At 40.5% G+C, this 19887-nt stretch overlaps 1 protein-coding gene across 6 annotated transcripts in view; it reads right to left on the bottom strand.

Moving 5' to 3' along the window:
• Positions 1-19887, bottom strand: part of LOC101467973 (IQ motif and SEC7 domain-containing protein 1) — a 93069-nt gene that overhangs the window by 28309 nt on the left and 44873 nt on the right. Inside the window, exon 1 of one of the 6 annotated variants that reach the window (XM_004546167.5) lies at positions 13843-14660. The exons of 4 other annotated variants lie outside the window; for them this stretch is intronic. In XM_004546167.5, coding sequence (XP_004546224.1) covers positions 13843-13919 — 77 coding nt within the window. In that variant the 5' untranslated portion in view covers positions 13920-14660. Of the gene's footprint in view, positions 1-11250; positions 11343-13842; positions 14661-19887 lie in introns of those variants that run through there. One more of the 6 variants, XM_004546168.6, reaches the window with a different exon arrangement.

Here is a 19887-nt window from a genome sequence, read left to right as displayed (position 1 = left end):
TTCCCACTCGGCCATATACACTGGCACAAGCCATTGTTTGCATTGGCACATCATGTAAAGGCGGCTTCTCTCATGTCTGCTTCTTTACGCCTTTCAGATTCTGCTCCACTTGGAAGTGAAAGCGTAAAATGTATTTCATTTTAATGCCCCTCATTAGGCTGACAGGGAAGGAATCATTCAAGAAACCCAATGTTATTTCAGGAGAAAAAAAGAAAACCGGAGAACTGAATACAGATGTGGGGAAATGAAGGCAGCTAAGAGTATCTACACTGTATCTAGTGTGCAAATACTGTGAATAAGCTTCAATCAAGTCATGCCACAGAGGAGCTCTTACTCGAAAGATTAATGCACTTTCAAGCTTAGCTCCATTCTAATCAACCTAACCACAGCACTGACAAGAGAAATTAAGCAAAACAATAAAAAAAAAAAAAAAAAAAAAACAGATCAAACAACAAGAAATATTTGTTAATGCCCTGGGGAAAAATATCTAAATGTATTTGCTAGTACAAGTTCACTGAGTGCAAACGTCTTGCATTGATCGTTTTAGTCTCTAAGAGGCAGGAGGTTTGAGCAGTACTGAAAGGATTGCTGTATCAGGATCCCAGCTGTCAAAGGAAATCCTGACTGTTAACTTTTTCCTTTTTCCCCTTTTTTCAAAAACTTTGCACATCTAAGCAGAAACACCAAATCAGCCACAGAATTAACATGAGAAAACTCAAGATTGGTTTACATGTTATGAGAGCTTTTCCCTGCCGTAATGAAAACTTAATCAGTCGTATTTAAATATTAATTAAAAGCCACAGCTGAAAGCACCTCAACAATGGGAGCAGAATTAAAAAAGAAATAATTCATGATCCCCACCTGTCCTCTTTATAGATTCGTAGAGACACACATGTCAAAGTTTTCATAACCCTCTTGACAATGAGCCTAAGGTTCAAAAGTTATAAAAGTTGAAAAATGACTAAGTGGCCATGATTCTTTTTTTCACCCCCCCAGAGCCACAGACAACCAGGAAGCAATCAATCACAGAACAAGAGCGCAGAGATAACGCATCCTCGATCTACGTCCCTCCTCACAAACGTAAAAAGGAAGCTGAGAAAACCTTTTGTGCAGGTCACGAGAGTGCTGAGAAATGGATTCATGTTGACATATTCCACAGTGGAACAAGATATCCTGAATGTGCAAGTTCCATTCATACCACATTTCCACAAGACCCGGTGGGTGCATGTCAGCAGATCTTATGCTTCTACATATACTCCATTCAGGCAGTCTGGCTGGGACACGAGGCCCGGCTTTTACAGAGCGATAGAGATTTTTTGAGAGGAGCAGTTATGCAGCACCGTGTTTATTGTTTCATTTCTCTAAATGCCTCCTGTAACCTCCGCTTGAGATGGTGCCAAAGCATTTTACAAGAAAAGGAGGTCACACATGGGCGCAAGCTATGGATTAAATTTGCCATCTCAGTGACAAACTACCTGACACTGACAGTGGTTAATGGTGTTTGGGTTCCATTTAATTTGCACACAATCAAAGCATATTTGACAGCTACGAACTCACATTGGAAGTCAATAACAACCAGTCCTTTAGGAGTAAGATACAGAAGAGACAGCCAGCCGTGTCGTGCATGACCACAATGCTTGGAACAGACAAATTCCCGTCATTTTAAAGGAAAAGGTTTATTTTAAAACAAAATTGTAAATTTGTCTGCTACCTGTCCTTGGAGGCTGGATTTTTAGTCCATAAAGCTTTCAGTCTTATGGACTCAAAATATGTCTCTATAGGCTTCAGGATACATCGATCTGTAACCCGTCAATTACTTATTAGAAGCCCCTGGTTGGTTTTCTGAGCCCACAGGACAAAACGCTAACGTTTAATGGAGTTGGCTCTTTTTATCAAATATGACAATAATGTCAAGACACGTCAGCTCGTCAGCATTAGAAATAAAGATACCAGATGTTTTTGTTTTGTTTTTTTAACCTTGAGTCATTCTTTTTTCCATGATGCATGTTTCCAAGATAAACAGGTTTGTACACGGGGGTAGAAATATAAGAAGGCAGAAAGGATGTTTCTCTATTTCAAGTTCTTTTTGGAATCCTTCTTTTTTTCCTTGAGAACTCAAGGGTGTAACTAGAAGACTGAAGTGTCTCGACATGCTGGTTTGGTGTTCTTTTTATTGAATAAAGAACAGACTAATTCTGTCAGACAAATTTTAATCAGCTGAACTTCCTTATAGCCTCCAGGGTCAATAACAAGCAGGAGGCTGTATCAGTGGAAAGTAATTCTCACACCCACATGGATCTGTGATTGACATAAAAATCAACATGGTCCAGAGGAGAATGTTTTCTCTTTTGGTGGAGTTCATTTCCCTTTTTTTTTTTAAATTAAAATAAATAAATAATAATAATAATAAAAAATACTGGCCTGGCAGAACTTTGGCCAATATATGGGAAAAAATGAATATTTAGGCTACAGCAAAGAGAAGCAGACAGAATTTTGCACGTGTAAAACTGACAAACTTATTTCCAGGTCTGGAGTCACGTGTCTATGTCACACTCAGGGTAATAAAACACATCATACAGAAGCTTTTATGACAAGTTAGGTCATGTTGGTGTATTAAATTTGATAATTTTCTACAATTCCAGTAACTGGAGTGACTGTTGATTCAGATTCATTTGGTAGACTTCAAGGATAAAGTGCTTTGTTGAAACTTTGAGCACAGTTTAGGTAACTACACAGAAATGCAGACACTGTGACGGCTTTCATTATACTGAAGGGAACTGTCAATGTCAGCTTTCGGTGTACTTTGTCATTCCTGCTGTTCAACAAATCCACTGTGTAAAATAAGGTCAACCCCCTCACTTAAACTTTGAGTAAACTGTTCAGCCTACTACAACAATCCTGCAGTAACAGCTGAGAGGAGCCATTCCAGAGGGAGGGACATAACATCCTCAAACCAGCCATGATAACAGGATGAGATACTTCTATAATCTGTTTACGTGTTTGGAGCAGAGCACTTACAGCTCAGTCTTAATGCTTTGAGTTCCACAGGAGGGCCACTGTGAGTGTGACGGGTCATATTGTTGTCAGCTAAACCTTTTGTTCAAGTACATAAACATCTGGCCAACATAAGGTAAATTCTTCCACATGATGCGTTTCTGCTTCATGTTAAAAAAGGAAGAAGAAGAAATGCTTTGTTTTCATATTTTAATGGTTTCCCATGTGGACAAGAATAATGAATAGCATTTTTAGAAAAGCCAGTTCACCATTTTTTGAAATTAGCGTGCATTCGATGATGAAACACCAAGAAATTCTGTGTACTAAAAAGCCATTGAGATTCATAGCAGCTGTACCATGCCTAATTGTCCCAGAAGGGAATTTTGAATTTTATCTGCTATACAATAAGTCAGCGGCATCCTGTGAGGGGACAGAATGATAACAATACATGTGATGTGAAAGCATGTAAACACAGGGCAGGGATATAAATGGACTGAGGGAAGACTAAGAGGAAGGTTTGAGTTGCGTGCGATGTAGGGAAAATGCAAAGTCTGCATACACGGAGTACAGTGCAGCTCTGTTTTGTATAAGACTGAGGGAGGGACACGCAGTGTCACGGTCAATGCATCTAATAGGTTCTAATGATGTCCTCACCAAAGCATCCATTCTGTTAAGAGGACTAACGAGAAGATGTGTGAGTGGACAAAGCACACAGGCCCCTCGCAAACACATGGAAAAAAACAGAACGGCAGCCGCCTATAGGTTGAAAATACATCAACAGGATGTGCCTTATGAAGGAGACAATCAGCAGGAATGTGCTGAGACTCAGCCTGGTGAGAAAAAGTCTTCACTGGTAAAAAGGTGGAAATCAGAAAGATGGCAAACAGATGGCAAATCCTTTTTTTTTTTTTTTTTTTTTTTTTTTTAAATGTATCACGAATCTTAAAGAGGTTGAATTTGCACTTTGTAAATAAGACACCAAGTAAGAAGAGAGTAAAGCGCATTAGAGTACAGCCAAACTACAGTGCAGCAGCTACAGCTCTATTTCATATAATCTCCATACATATAGAGCTTAAATGTCTGCATAAATGAATTATTACAGTTCAGTTTCATACAGCCCGATATTATATCTGCACATACCAGTAGCTTGTTTTAACAGAACAATCGTCCGTGATACCCCCCCCAAAAGCAAACAAACAAACAATTCTCACAAATAGATTTTCAATCGTTTAAATATTTTTTAAACAAATTTGTTAGTAATTCATGATTGATCGTGCATGCAAACCAGCCTGACACGCTGCTGGACAGCTGGACAATATGTAAACAGCTTGAACCTGCACTTCACATCCAGATATACCGCACTCACACGCACCTGCAGACCAGAGCCCACCTACCTCCACACATCTGTCTCCAGGCTGGTCCATACAGTATCAAACCAGAGCCAGGCTCTGATGACAAACTGCTGCTTTAGAGAAAGTTAAGGTGACCGTGGTTACTGGAAAGCTGCATGTTTTTGTTCCCAGTCTCCAGTCATACACGGGGGACTAGGAACCTCCATCTGAATGATGTACTTTCCACTAATCAGCACATTCTCCTAAACGTCAATGAAAAGAGGGGGCTCTCCGCACACTGCACACCCTCCCCCCTGCCTCAATCATCAGCTTCACTTAGCTTTGTCCCTCACAGCCTCAGTTTCTTTGAATCTCTGCCCTTCTTTCTTCCTTTAGTCAGCCCCTCTCTCTCTCTAGCATCAGCTGTCTTCTCACTCTCCCATCCAAATATGCCTCTGCAATGGTCTGTGGTCATTTATTCAGCTGCTGGGTTGATGTCTGTAAATCAGTGGGGGCATGTGTGGAGCCTGCGTGTTACAGCTCTACAAGGTCACTGATTTTTTTTTCTCTCCTTTTTTCCTTTTTGCCCTCTTCTCTTTAGGACACATGGTGTTGCCAAAGGGTAAATCTGAGCTCTCAACCAGAACACATCCTCAGACAGCCAGAGCATTTCTAGTTAGATAACAGGTCGTCTAAGAGTGCCTTCAATTCTGATGCAAAAATAAGAATTCTATTCAGATTATGTCACATGTTTCATGTGTCCTCCTTATATGGGATAAGAAACACTGTAGCATCTCACATTGAGGGATAAGGCTCCGTTTCTCCATGGTTCATGTGCTTTGGTTTCCTGCATTTTTCCATCAAAAATATAAATAAATAAATTATATATATATGATTTCTCTTTTTTTTTTTTCTTAAAGTGTGTCAATGGGGAAAAACGCAAAGGGGCCAAAAAATAAATAAATAAATTTAAAAAATGACCTCAGCTTTCTTTATTTAGAAGAAAATCAAATCAGGACAGAAATCAATTTCATCAACAAAAAAGAGGTTATTTTTATATTTTTAATCTTCCAGATAATATGAAACAGTTAAGTAAGCCTTGGTAGTAAAGCTCAGTATCAGCAATCTGGGAGAAAAGCCAGAGAAACAGGCTATAAGGCTACAGTAGCCGCTGTGGGACTCCAGACAAAGCAAGAGCCCCCATCTGCCTTAATTTGTCTTTTCTCCCTTCTGCGATGACTCACAGTGGAATTCAGGTCCACTCATTTATATGACTCGTAATATCTCCCATTGTTTAATTTCTTAGCTCTCTGCACTTGACTTACTCGCAGCGGAAAGCCCGACTAGTATGACTCTGCGCCCATTAACAGGCAGGCAACTCTGACCGTTTCTCACTTTCTTCATAGAGAATGCAGCCAAACCCACGGACTATCCACACAGTGGGAGGGAGATTAACATAAGACCTCTATCAAGTAGTCGCAGGAGATTCTCTTAGTCCTTGAGGCTTTTCTCTGTCCTGAAGTCTTTCTACCAACAGATGGTGCTGGTGTACAGTCCACTGTACATAGAATGATGCTGTGCTTAGGGATATATGACTGATTAAAAGCATCCCACTCATCTTTATCAAGACGGGGGAGAAAAAAGTTGATGTAAAGTAGAACAGCAGAGGGAAGGATGTTACAAAAAGAGGAAAAAGTGTATATATAAAGAATTTAGAGCAAAGGCTACACAAACCGAGGGAGTGGAAATTACTCAGCTCCCAAGGGAGCTTATTTAAGCTGCAGGCAGACATGTACATGTCTTCATGAGGAGAAAAGTTTGATCTATTTGACATGACCGGTCCTTGTTTATTGAGAATGAATGATTTCTAGCGTGACTGTAAAACACCGACAGCTTAAAAAACAAAAATAAACTAAATTTAAAAGCAGATTGATAATGATAATGATCAAAAATGTTTTCGTAACAAGTTGCTAAGCAAATCATTGTATGTATTAAATGCTTCAAACTGTCCATTTTCAGGGTTTTCCTTTTACAGAGCAATAACAGTGTTGATTATTAGAATGTGTTATGGTAGGTATTATAGATAAATGCTTCAACGTGCATCTCGTAGTTGTTTCTATGCGCTTTCATGTTGCAAAATAATTAAAACCAAAATATATATATAGTACAACTCCTACTATGATGGGCACTGAATGATACAGGTCTCTGTGGATGGTTTCTCATAGATTGAAATCAGGATTTATCACAATTACGTGCACGTGCACAGATCTCCGAGGCCAGTTGTCAAGGCAACAGCTAAGGCTGACAGGAAAAAAAAAAGCAAACAAAAAAACCCCCAAAAAAAAAAAACCACTGTCCATACCTTTAAAAGATGCTGAAGATATGTGTATGTGTGTGAAATAAGAAAACAAAATAACCTCCATTTAAACAGTCCAAACCAATGAGCCCAACCAAGATAAACATTTAACTTTAATGACCATTTACCAGTCGCAGTCCCAGCCTCATGACAACATGCTTATTTCACTCTCGTGCAGGGACATGTGCTAATTCGACAAATCATGCTCACACACAAGCAATAAGATTAATAAAGTATATAATCAAATATTAATTGGTGAAAACAACACATAGTATACAGAGAGCGTTATGTGTCACATCTAATTTGTATTCTTATAATATGACATTGAAAACCTTGAAGAGCTAAAAAGCCCCCAAAGGAACCACTCTGTTTTATAGAGCAAATGCACTGGCGTGCCATTTTAACCCCCCCCCTCCCCTCCTCTCTCATCCTTTGACCCTTCCCCACCTTGCTCATTTCTGGCATTAACTCTGGATAATGCAAGTCTGCTTTGTTGCTGAAAAGTTTGTGGATTAGCACCAATAGTCAGCCTGAGCTCAGGAGGCTCAGCTTGTTCACAGCTGAGCTTCAGCTCTCTGGACCAACGGTGATGCAGGTAAAGAACAGTGTGCACATGCCAATTCCCATTCATAGCAAAGCACTGCCAGAGCTAAGCGATGAAAATATGAAACCACAGGCACATGATCGAGCTGAGAGCGCATACCACTAATCTTCTGAGGACCGACTTGCAGGTTCGAACACCAGCTGGCGGAACCACTTACTGAATGTCAGTCCTTACTTTCTTCCCCATTTCCTGTCTCTCCCTCATCATCAGTTATCAATAAAAAAGTGGCAATATTTCAATAAAGTTATAAAAAGCATGGATGGCAGCCTGCAGCAGAACGCTAAATTCTAATTACAAAATTATGATCTGCTCTTTTTCATTCTACATATGCTTTATTTTTGAAAGTGAATCAGTCGACCCGATGCACACAAAATAAGCCTGCACGAATGCATATGTGCATGCGCAATAACACATGGCTAAAAAAAAAAAAAAAAAGACCACAAAATGCAGAGTGTGTCTATAAGAGCTGCAGTGCAGCAGCATGAGCTCATCACTCTTCTCTTCCCCCTCCTCCTTCACTGCCCCCCCAAACTCACCCCTCCTCTTGCTTGCCATTACATAAGTTAATACAGCACACATGCTCATTATTCTCCAGGCAGGCGCTGTGAAGAGATGCAAAGGAATATGTCATCAAAAGTAGTACAACAGCCAAAAAAAAAAAAAAAAAAAAAAAAAAAAGCCACAGAAAGCGACAGCGACTGTGCTTCTCGGAGCTCGCGCTGTCCCCGACTGATCACAAAGAGCAGAACAGAGGCAACACATATTTTGGCCCTCCTTTAATCACACACATAAAGTACAGGAAAAAAAGGGAAACTGGGAGACATTCTAGAAACATCGCACTTTTTTCCCCCCAGTGCATTTCTGTTTAGTGCATTTTCCACATCAGACACCCCAGTAAACACTGTGAACGTGAAATGTGTCTCCAGAGGGAAGCTTTCTTAAGCATTAGAGTAAACAAACTTGCTTATTAGCATTTCAAAAGCTGCATGGCTTAACATGAGCAGTGTAGATACTGCAGCACAGGCAATGTTCCCAAATATATTCTCCCATAATGTTGCAGCCCTGCAGCAATAGAAGGTGAAAAGACAGTGAGAGCCTATAGCACATATACCCATCTATTACTGTCATGATCAAACATCTACTCAACACAGCGGGGTGACCAAACTCTTACAAATGATTATATGAATTTCAGAAATAATGAAGGGAATAAAACTTTTCACACAATATGATGTCCCTCCGGTAAAGACATGATTCTAAATTATTCAGCAGTATGTGGATACTGACTCCAACTTAAGCACTGATCGGAAAAAGGCACCTTTAGACATCAATACTGAAACGAAACTGAACAAAGTAATGAATGAAGGTCTTTTTTGGTCAACCATACAAAGAAGAGCAGTCGGAACCAGTTTTCTAGTAGATACAAGCATTTTGTCAAGCTTCAGGGGAAAAATAAAGTTTTTAATAGAAGAAATAAACCGGAAAAAATGTTTTACAGTCGTGTCAACTCTTCATCGCACTACTTCTTAATATTTCAGAACGTTAAAAGATGGGCCACTCAGATCAGCAAATGCCATAGATGTAAGTCATCAGGACCAATATCAACCATTATAAAAGAAATGTTACTCTCACTTTAATACACTGAACACCAAATGTGGAAGCCATTAGACTAACTGCAACTAGAGAACCTCTTATTAACAATAACAGCCTGTTCACGTCTTCATCATTGTGACATTTTTGAGCAGAATACGGCTTCTATCCTAGACACGTCTAAGCTTTTCCACCCGGGAGGGTTTTTTCTTTTTCTTTTTTCCCTACCCTCACCGCAGTGGAACTGCAAGCTCGTGCTGGCAGGTTGCTGCTTTTCCATTACAACCCCCCCCCAAATAGACCCAACTTGTCCTATAGTCAGTATGCCAAAGTAGGAAACCAACAGAGAGGTCAGTGTCTGCTCTCGTTTCCCGACTGCCAGCTAACACTAGGCTCATGTCTGAAACACCTAGTTAACCTCACGTTCCAAGTATTAAGGTCCTCTTTACCTATCACGAAGCGCTGCAGGTTAGCATCACAGTTCAGTCAGAATACACTCCGCAGAGTTTCCTTTCAGTACTCTGTCCCGTGAAAATCCACTGTGGATTGAGGAGGCATCACTGACAAGCTCCAGATCCACAGACATTAAATAAATAATGCTCCCGTCGTCACACACTTTGACATAGAAACAGCGAGATCAAATGCTCCCTGGTGTCTACAGTGTCACAGCTAAAAGAGTCATGATGTAATCAGACATGCATGCATCGCCTGAGCAAAGCAAATGGTTATCAATAACCCATTCGCGAAAGATCCACCTACCTGTGCTGTTCATTTTTTCTTGGTTATATTCATAATTTAAGGAGTAAGAACTTATTTGGGGTAGGTTCTGTCTAAAGAATTACACACATGGCCAGCTAATAAATATCTTTACAAATATGCACGGAAGTTTGTCACATTTTATAATGAATCTTTAGTGTATAAGGTTAATGTTTATTTAAATAAATGGTAAATAAATAATCACTACACGTCTTACTCCACAAGGATTCTACTGCACAGACACTGAACTACAATGCGCCAAGAATGCATGTGACCTTGAGAAACATTTCAAGCAGCCTTGAAAATAGTCTAATAAGAGCGACTGCTCGTCTGTGGCACACACAGCTGTTTATGTGCAAATGAATATAATCCATGCATGATACTTGTGCAAAGAGATCCATCAGACATGACAACTTGCAGACAATACAATTTCTGCATCAGTGTGACTTTGAAATCCAACCTCTATCATGTAGATTAGGTCACAAACAGCAAATTGTCTTTTTAAAAAAAAACAAAAAAAAAAAAAAACTCTTCTTGAGTGCTTAGCAGCACAAACAGAACCTAAGGTCGCATACTCAAGATTTAAATCTTCAGAAGTTCAAAATTAGATACATGTTTAAATATAAATTAACAACTGATATTCTTAGATCGCATTTTGTGGACAAGCGCCCACATTTTAGGTTCCAAGTTTTCAAGTTTGAACATGCTATGACTGTCATGGAGACTTGCCATTGTGAAATGGCCTGATTATTCATGCACCGTCATATATCGCAGGTAGACTCGGTGACGTTAGGATCAGGGCTATGTGGGGGGTATTTCATCTGCTGCAAGCCTCCTTTTTCCGTATTCTTCACAACAGTCCTTTATGATTGGTGGTGTATATCCGGGGCCACTGAATGAATTTGGGACTGATCAGACTTCTCCCTGATGTAAAAGATAACTAAAAATCAAAACTTCCCAAAATTTCTGTACGGATAATGACTGGAAACTTTGTTTTGCCAGTCGGTCAGGAGCATTTGAAATTCATTTTAAGAGACACAAATCAAAACTATTATAAAAAGGCCTGTTTGACTGAGGTCATATGAACACCTAAGAATACTTGCAAGCTTTATAACCAGTTTGCCAGTTGAATATTAATAAAAAGACACAATGAAAAGGTCACTTAGTATTAAAATCCAATCACTATAGACTGAATAATGTAAGGTGGAAAAGAAGATCTTTCCTGAATGTTGGTTTTTATGTTCATTCCCAAAGTGATGTGTCAGAGGACATTTCTGTTGTAGTCCTATGGCAAGGCAAAGATAAGGGAAAGGACTTAAAGGAGATAGAAATAAAAGAACGACAGATTCTTCTTAAGTCTTTCTTATTAAAGGCATGTCCCTGATAAGGTAAACTGTCAAGTAAGACCTTGAAAAGTCTTGACTGCTTCCAGTCTGCTCTCTTCTGCTTTGTGATAGTACATTTCCATAGTTCTAGAAAGGAAACCACCGAGCATATAGACAGGAATGTTATTGGATTAGTCAGAAATATCTGCACAGACTGCTGTGGTCAGTCGGAAAGACAACCATCACTTATCGGAGGCCCCTGCCATCCGCAGTGGTCAATGCCAGATGGTCTCCTACCTTATAGTTCGGCTGGATATGCAGTACTTCCACATGGCATTCCAGACGGCAGTGACATCACCAGAGGCATCAGACATGCCCGAAAAAAATGTACATGGCACCAAGAGGAAGTTTAAAAAAAAAAAAGTAAAAAAAAACAAACCAAAAAAAACACAACAACTACAGCAACTCCCCTTAAATGAGCCAGAAGAAGAACAGTCTGTGCTCACTCCTTCCTCAACCACAAATTACACCCCACATCCTTCACTTTCCATAGAAAACCCACAGAGAAGTTCATTCTTTCGCTGCTAAAGTTACTTTGTGTGTGCCTTTTCAAAGTTCTCCTCGTCCTAGTTTGTGTAAGGCTCAGAGTTGCTGCTCTTGCAAGCTGCCTGATGACCAAGTAAGGTAAAGGCCCAGCATGTATAGCAGAAGAAAATCATCCCTCTTTTTAACAAAAGCTCTCCACCCACAATAAACCGCGCACCAGTCCTCTCTCTCTGCCTCTCCCTCTCTCTGCAGACACCCCTCTCTGCTTTTTGTTACTTTTTCTTCAGTCCAATGTAATCTTTCACATATCTGCTGCTCCCATGATGCATGCTCCCCAGTGGTGATGGGCTGGGCCTATGTCATGTGTTTCATGGTTACTTGTTTATGTGGACATGCCTTTTAATGAGAGAGAGAGACAGAAGGAGAATGTGAGCAAGAGAAAGAGAAGTAGATGAAGAGATAGAGCACGAGAGCTTTTTGTGCCTGTCTACATGGTAATACTTCGGCAAGCATCCAACAATCACACTGCGCTCAATGGGAAGGCCACGCTGGAGGGAGGGTGAACCCCAGTTCAGCAGCTGGGAGAGGCTGTTTTGAGTTACTACACTGACATTGCTTTAACAACACAGGCTGCTACACTGAAGCCAGTGCAATGTAATGAGTTACACCCAGTGACCAGCATATTCCAGTAACTCTGTGGGATTAGACACATAATGAGTTGTTTGCAGTTTTTGGAAAGAAAAAAAAAACAAAAAAAAAAAACACACACACACGAGTGTCCTAAATAATTCCAAACAAACCACTGAGTCATAAAAGTAAGAACAGCTGTTGATACAAGAGTTTGCACTAAATAAAGCACTACGAAATATCGGCTAAAAAATAAATAAATAAATAAAAATAAAAAATCGATTATTATAGAATGCATAAATGATGAAGATGCACCTAAATCTGGGGGATTCCCTGAGGCCTACATTCACAGTTTCCTGCTAAATCCACGATGCATTATTAATGAATCATGGACATACTGTGTCCTAGCCTTCAGAGTACTAATGCCAAAGAAAAACTGCGTGTTTATATACATACAGAGATTCAACAGAAGGCAGGTGCATCTGATTTTCACAGGTCCTTGATCAGCGTCATCACACTGCAGCTTGCTTCTGTTTGAGACATCAAACAGCACGATGGGATGTGCATAAAGGAAACCTCTGCACACATACGTGGTTAGATCTCTCTGGTGTAGCAGGGGGATAATGGTGCAAAAAAAACAAAAAACAAACAAACATTGCAGTCTTTTTCTGTGCAGCTCTAAAACCTTGCGCCTAAATTATATTGTTTAAAAGGGAAAGTAATCATTTTGGGAACTAGTGTCTGAGCCTAAAACTGCTGCTTGAAATACTTCATGACTGGACATCAAACAAATAATAGACCACCCCTTACAGCATCTTTATCATTATGGGAAATATATCCATTTCTATTTTTCTATTCTACCTAAAGAGATAATGGTGATTTTCTATTTAAAAAAATGGGTGTCTAAACTTTAAGGATATGTGGGATATCAGATATTACAAAACACAATTTTTTTATGATTTCAGCAGAGTGGCAGAGAGAAGAGGTGGGCATAAATTAAGATGAGTATATACCTTTAAACAGAAGTGGAAGCTTTGAAACATGAGTCTTAAAACTTGTGTGATATGTTCAATTTAACAGAAATTAAAACATGATTGTCAAGACTGAGCAACTTGCAAGCTTAGATTCACTGCTGGGATTTATGAATTTAAATGTCATCAAGGACACTTAAATCAAGTCTTAGGTGAAGTTTGGCATTTTGAGGTGAAAGACGAAAGAACACAGCCAAATTTAATATAAGCTAAAACGCTAACCTCATCAATCATGCATCGATTGTGCTGTAGGTGAAAGGTGAACAAGAAGAGGCCCCAGTGGGACGGAGACGAACAGATTCAGTGATAGCCGCGAGACACTGACACTGACTAAACAGACACTGACAAGACAGTTACTTAACCAAGCATTTCAATAACAGCTGTAACCTCGTTTGCTGGAAGAAATGGATAATGGTTAAACCAGCTCACTCTCCCTTGAATTATGACTTTCAACATGAGAACCACTATGTCAGCAAGCAGAGCTGAGCACTAAAGTTTTTCTATTAATCAGATGTTCTTTATGAAGTAATTCGAGGGTTGGTTTTAACAAATTGAACTGCTTGATGTTGGGAGTACTTCAGCACAGGTAGCAACATCAACAAGCTGCGAGCGAGCTGTTCAAAACACGTAGCACTTTCAACTTCAAGAAATGATTAAGCCAAACGTGAGCGGCTTCAAAACATACCTTTTATAAAAGTTGTTGTGTGGGTGCAAACACAGCACATGCCAGTAATCCAGGCAAAAAGCTTTGAACTTCCACATCCTCACGTCAAACAGTCAAACGGTTGAACAGCTGTGGAATCGAACAACATTAAAAGGCACCATGGCACAAGCAGAGGAGCAACCAGTGAATCCCAGGCATGGACGATAAATCTGTTCTCCTCTGGAGCTCCAGCTTCGCCACTGCCACTGGATGGCAGCCTGAGTGGTTTTAACCCGCCCAGAACAACCACATCACTTCTGGACCTGTCTCAGTCATCGCCAAACCCAGAAAGCCAGGCCTACGAGGAACCCTCTGGGACTGATTTGGACCAAGTATTAACGCTTGGGTTCCACCTCCCAAAAATAATCTCTATATTAGCTGCTTCTGCTTCGTTTTAACTCTTATCCAGGTCAACCGTGTGTCCTCTGTGCTGGTCCCTTCACACAGTGCGTCAGCCTTGGATCCTCAGAGACATCATGCCTGTATCTAATGCTCTGCGTCGCTCCAGCAGGCACAGGTAGTGGAATGTGTAGGAACGCAGATAGGAAGAGGAATTCCAAAACTCACTCATCTGTGTTTGAACAGCACATACTCAACAGGAATCCTCTTCTGTCTCCTCCCGCTGCAGGAACAAACTTTCCTATGAGGCAAGAGACCGGATCTTTTCTCTCACTGCCAACATGGATTCAGTAATGCCATCTACTGCTCCTGTTCTCCTTCTTCCAGCTAAACCCCAAACCATTGCTGTCCTCCTATCTCTGTCTCCTGCTCCTCATCCTCATCCTCTTGCTCTCTCTGTCTCTCTCTCCCTGTTACAGCCGCTGCCATCCACACAGGACCTCCCAGAAATGTGCCGATTCTGGTTGCTGGGCAACACTACCGTACTCCTGAAGCTTCAAATGGAAGCTTCGCAGAGCAGCCAGTGATTGGTCGGCTTTTCAGCGAGGAGGGACTGCTGCAATGTTGTATGACCACATGAGTTTATATGCATGCTTTGTTAAAATAAATATGAGCTTCGAGGTTTCTCCGATTTTTGTCAGCATAAAGAAATATTTTTTAGACTCTTTTTTTAGACTCTTCAAGGTCATAGAATCATCATAAAAACCATAAGTGTGCCTAGATTGCTGGAACAAATGTGAGATTATAGTCAATAAAATGATTCATACACTCTAAGTAAGATATGACAGACCTATTCAGAAAGAATGTAATAAAGGAAGAATGGATTTCAGGTGCATAAATAAGGCCGGCATATTAAACCCTCATAGATAAGTTTGTGTCTGTATTAAAACTGTGCTCATATGTGCTGCAGGTCCTTGTAGAGCTATAAGGCTTAAAACGTTGCTCTCCTTTCTGTCTAAAGGGGGTTTTGCATTTGAAGAGAAGCACAGAGCTGTTCTTTCTCTGCCTGAGATGCAGTGCCACGCTGCAGTGCCACCCAGTCCCAGCAGTCATGGGAAACGGGCGTGGAAGGGCCTCTCATCAATATTCAGCCATTGTTTATGTCCAAACACACAAACACTCAAAATGCCACATATTTACACAAACAATTAAACTCACGTATGCAATTACAGACAAACAAACACGTGGAGTAATGTTCATATTTACATATTAATATACTAATTACTATAGTTAGATCTGTTTGGGCTGAGGAGTCAATCACCACATGACTCCTTTCACACAATATGGGCTTCATGTCCGCTTTCCCAAGCCAAGATATAGAAAGACCAGAGCAGGACAAAGGCTTTAGTGGGAGCCTATGTGAACAGAAGGGAGACTGAGGAATTAATGAACCTAAGCACCATTCATCAGGCTTTTGTCACAACTGAGGCCTCCTGATTTACACACATCTCACAGAAAAATCAGCAAATCTGTGCTCTTCCTGTCAATTTACTTCAGCGAAAGCTGTAAGTGTAGAAGTGCGCTTACCCTCCTGTGTACATTACTGCACTCTGAATTTTAGTGGTTACATGTCATGTGACATTTAAAGACGATACCTAGAGATGAAGACGACAATTAAGCTGTAGGTAAAAAGCGTGTATCTGCACTTAACTTCTGTTCTTCTCACCATTTGGAAATGGTGATGAAAGCCCTTTTAGTTGTCCCTTTCTTTTTCACACCAGTGGTTAGTGTATGTAAAAACCTCACTGCATTGTTAGCAGAACATATTACAGTCTGTCAAGGCAAAGAAGTATGACTCTTACAACAATATAGATGGCATAATAGCTTAGCGGCTCTGATTCAAGAGCACATGACAGACTATTATTTGGGTTTTTTTAGGACAAAGACTTGAGTAAGTGCGTATACAAGTGCAACAGGCTGTAATTTCCTGAGCAGATTGACGATTGTTCAAAATTGTAAGCTTAGGCACGTCCACATGTGTGGGGAGCAAAAATGTGAGAGCAGAGAACTGTTCTGTTAACTGTGGTCAAAATGGGTGCTTTTCACTATAAAGGCTTTTACTTTAAGTTTTTACCCTGTAAAACAATGTCAAGTGCATTTTTGCGCAGGTCAGAGTCAAGAGCAGTAATCAACTGCATCGCCCCAAGTTACAAAAAATAAATAAATAATGTAAGTCAAACACAGCCAAAAATTGCTGGCGATAGCTCAGGAGCTAGGGCAGGTCATATGGTAATTGGAAGGTTGGTGGTTCAATCTCTGGCTGCTCCAGTCTGCATGCCAAAGAATCCTTGGGATTCCGCTTGATGCATTTAGAGTGTGAATGTTAGATTGAAAGCACTTGATGTAGAAGAAAGTGCTTGTATGAATGTGTTTGTCAGTGGCTGAAAGAGAAACATTGTATAAAAGCACTTTCATTACTCAAGTAGAGTGGAAGAGCACCAGATGAGAACAAGTCCATACACCACGGATCACACATGTGGACCAATATGCTGAGCCATCTACAGTACAAGCTTTTCCAACTTCTCTTTCTAAGGCTACGTCCACACAATTTTACGTAATTTTTGAAAACGCAGATTTTCTATGTGTTTGCACCTTCCGTCCACACGTAAACGGCGTTTTCGGTCACTGAAAACGGAGATTTCTAAAAACGCTTGCCAGGGTGGATATTTTCGAAAACTCCGTTTTTGCATTTACGTGTGGACGAGAAAAACGCAGCGTCAAAGGTGTGCGCCTTTTTTGACGTCACACTGTGCGCCACATTATTGTTTTGGTGAAATTAATTTCTACAATACTGTTACTGGTAATTGTACTCTCTACAGTGTTTAAATGCTTACATATACACACACAGTTACTGTCCCTCCCCACATACGACTTTGGCATGTTCCTGGCAGCGTTTTCCTTAATTTCTGCGTTTACGTGTGGACGGGATTATTTTTTAAAACGGAAACGGAAAATCTCAGTTTTCAAAAATACCCGTGTACGTGTGGACGTAGCCTAAATCCTTGGCATTAATACAGAATAGTTCCCCCACTTTGCAGCTGTAACAGCTTCCATACTTCTGGAAAGGCCTTTTAAAAGATTTTAGAGTGTGGTTTTAGGGGATTTTTTGCTCATTCACCCAGAAGACCATTTGTGAGGTCAGATACCAATGTTGGCTGAGTGGGCTTGGCTTGCAATCTCAGTTCTGGTTTATCCTAAAGATGTTCAGTGGGGTATAGGTAAGGGGTCTGTGCAGACCAGTCAAGTTCTTGCAAATCAAACTCATTCAAACATGCCTTTATGGACTTAACGGTGTCCCATTGCACAAAGTAAAGCTGAAACAGAAAAGTGTCTTAACCGCATATAGTAACCACAAAGCTACAAACACAGAATTGTCAAAAGATTTCTTGATGAATGGAAGTATTAAGACTTCCCTTTACTGGAAGTAAGCGACACACCCCAAACCCAGAAAAACAACCCCATAGTGTTCTCCTTCCTCCACCAAACTGTACAGTTGCCACAGAACAGTCAGGCAAGTAACATTCTTCTGATATTTGCCAAAACTCAGACTGACCCATCAGACTGCAAGATCATCACTCCACAGAACACGTTTCCACTGCTCCAGAGTGCAGCGGCGGTGTGCTTTGCATTGACTATTGAATGCTTTACGTCACAAGGCTTCAGCTGCTTGAGCTTGGACGCCTGTTACATGAAGGCCCAGGGACAATTTCTGTGGTGATGTTAATGGCAGAGGGAGCTTGGAGCTCTGCCGTTATCGAGTCAGCAGAGAGTTGGCGACCGCGGTCTGTAACTTTACATTTTTTGCAACTTCATGACCAAGTTGCTGTGGTTGCTAAAGACTTTCCACTTACAGCTGATCATGGAATATCTAAGAGGGAAGAAATTCATGAACTGACGTATTGCAATAATGGGATCCTATTACAGTACCATGGTCAAATTTAGTCAGCTGTTTAGAACGAACTTCACAAATATAAAGCCAAATTGCATGGCTAGGTGTTTGATTTTATACACCTGTGGCAATAGGGCTGAAATCACCTGAATTCAAAGATTAAATTCTGTGTGCCAACACTTTTGTCCGTATAGTGCATGTAAAATAAAATAAAAAATATATAAATATTCCAAATCTTTCATGACTGAAATCCTCAGAGCACTGCAGGTGGATCAATACAGCCCACACTCTCTGAGATCAAAAAGGCTATAAAATACCTGTTCAACCATCAGTCTGAATACATGCCCTCATTTGAACGGCCTTGTGACAGGTTTTGTCTCCACTGTGCTGCTGAATTAAACTAGTGTAGTGATAAATGATGATACTGAGCACTACAGCCACAGGACCCCATTTCTCCCCCATGACTGCCACAGTCAATCACTGATAAGGTTGCTTAAAGACTCCATGATGAGGGGAAAATATGGGGAAAGATGGTGGTTGCCTTTGCTAGTAGGAACCTGGTAGGATGATGGCCTTTACCAAAACCATGCCAGGCCTTATAACATCAGGAAAAAGCTACACAAGCACGCATTATGATGACATAATTATACCCATCATTTCATTAAGTGCACAGTTGATCCTGAGCTTTTGATTTATTTCTGTGTGAAGGACAGTCTGTCTGAATGAATATGTTAGAAAAGTTCACCCCCTGGTGGCAAATTTGGGTAACTTTCATATTTTAAAGGCATCGAAGCCACAAAAGCTGATGTAATCGGAGCAACGAGGAGTCCGACAAGTTTGCCGATTCACTCAAGAAAACATAAACAAATAAAACACCATGGAAGTTATTTCTTCCTAATTCATACCACATCACATAAGCAGGGCATCACTTAGATCTCCAGTGGCCAACTTCAATAGGCTTCACAAAAGGATCCATTTTTAAATCACTACAAATGTATTTATTATAAATAGCAGCATAAAATTTAAGAGTGTGCCATGCAGCTTTTCTTCCTCATCTGTTTGGGATGCTGACGTCCTGAGCCCAGCATGTTAATTTCATTACAAGCAAAATGGAGACACAGAAGTTAAAGTGTCCAACTAGCATGACAGCTTATACTACAGGGCAGCTAATCTTACACTAAAGTTACAGCAGTTTGCATGTGCACAAGCTCCTGTATCACACAGATTGTACAGTACAGCTGCTCAGCTGTCAGCTGTCAGCTTGGAAGCAGCCATGCAGAGCATTAGTTGGATGGTGAAAAAAAGGACAGAAGCAGAGGCGAAAGAGAATGAAAGAGAAACAGAGGATGAGCCATACTGACTGTAAATTCACTCCTCCAGTTTTTGTTTTGCATTGAAGCAGAAAAATCCAGACACAGTCATAAAGCAAAGCACAGACAAAAAGAAGAAAAATAAAAACAAAGTGGGGGAAATACTTTGTGGCTTCTGGAGGAGGATCTCACAGCTTTTAGTCTCTCTCAGCCATCCTGAAGCTGTGTTATAACCTTTGGGCTGGTAACAGAACTGCTATAGTATATGCACTTGTCCAGGATTTGTGAATGCAGGTACACTGCTTTGAAATGTTTAATATCCCTGATAGGATTAGCATGTCTTGTATGAAACAATGTAAGGCAGCATGAGCCACTTGGTAGGCACTGTGCAGAAAAGGCTTTAAGTGTGACAGTTACACCTTTCCCAAT

The sequence above is a fragment of the Maylandia zebra genome, linkage group LG20 (genome assembly GCF_041146795.1).
Source record: "Maylandia zebra isolate NMK-2024a linkage group LG20, Mzebra_GT3a, whole genome shotgun sequence".
NCBI classification, from domain to species: Eukaryota; Metazoa; Chordata; class Actinopteri; order Cichliformes; family Cichlidae; genus Maylandia; species Maylandia zebra.
This window is presented reverse-complemented; position numbering and strand designations above follow the sequence as displayed.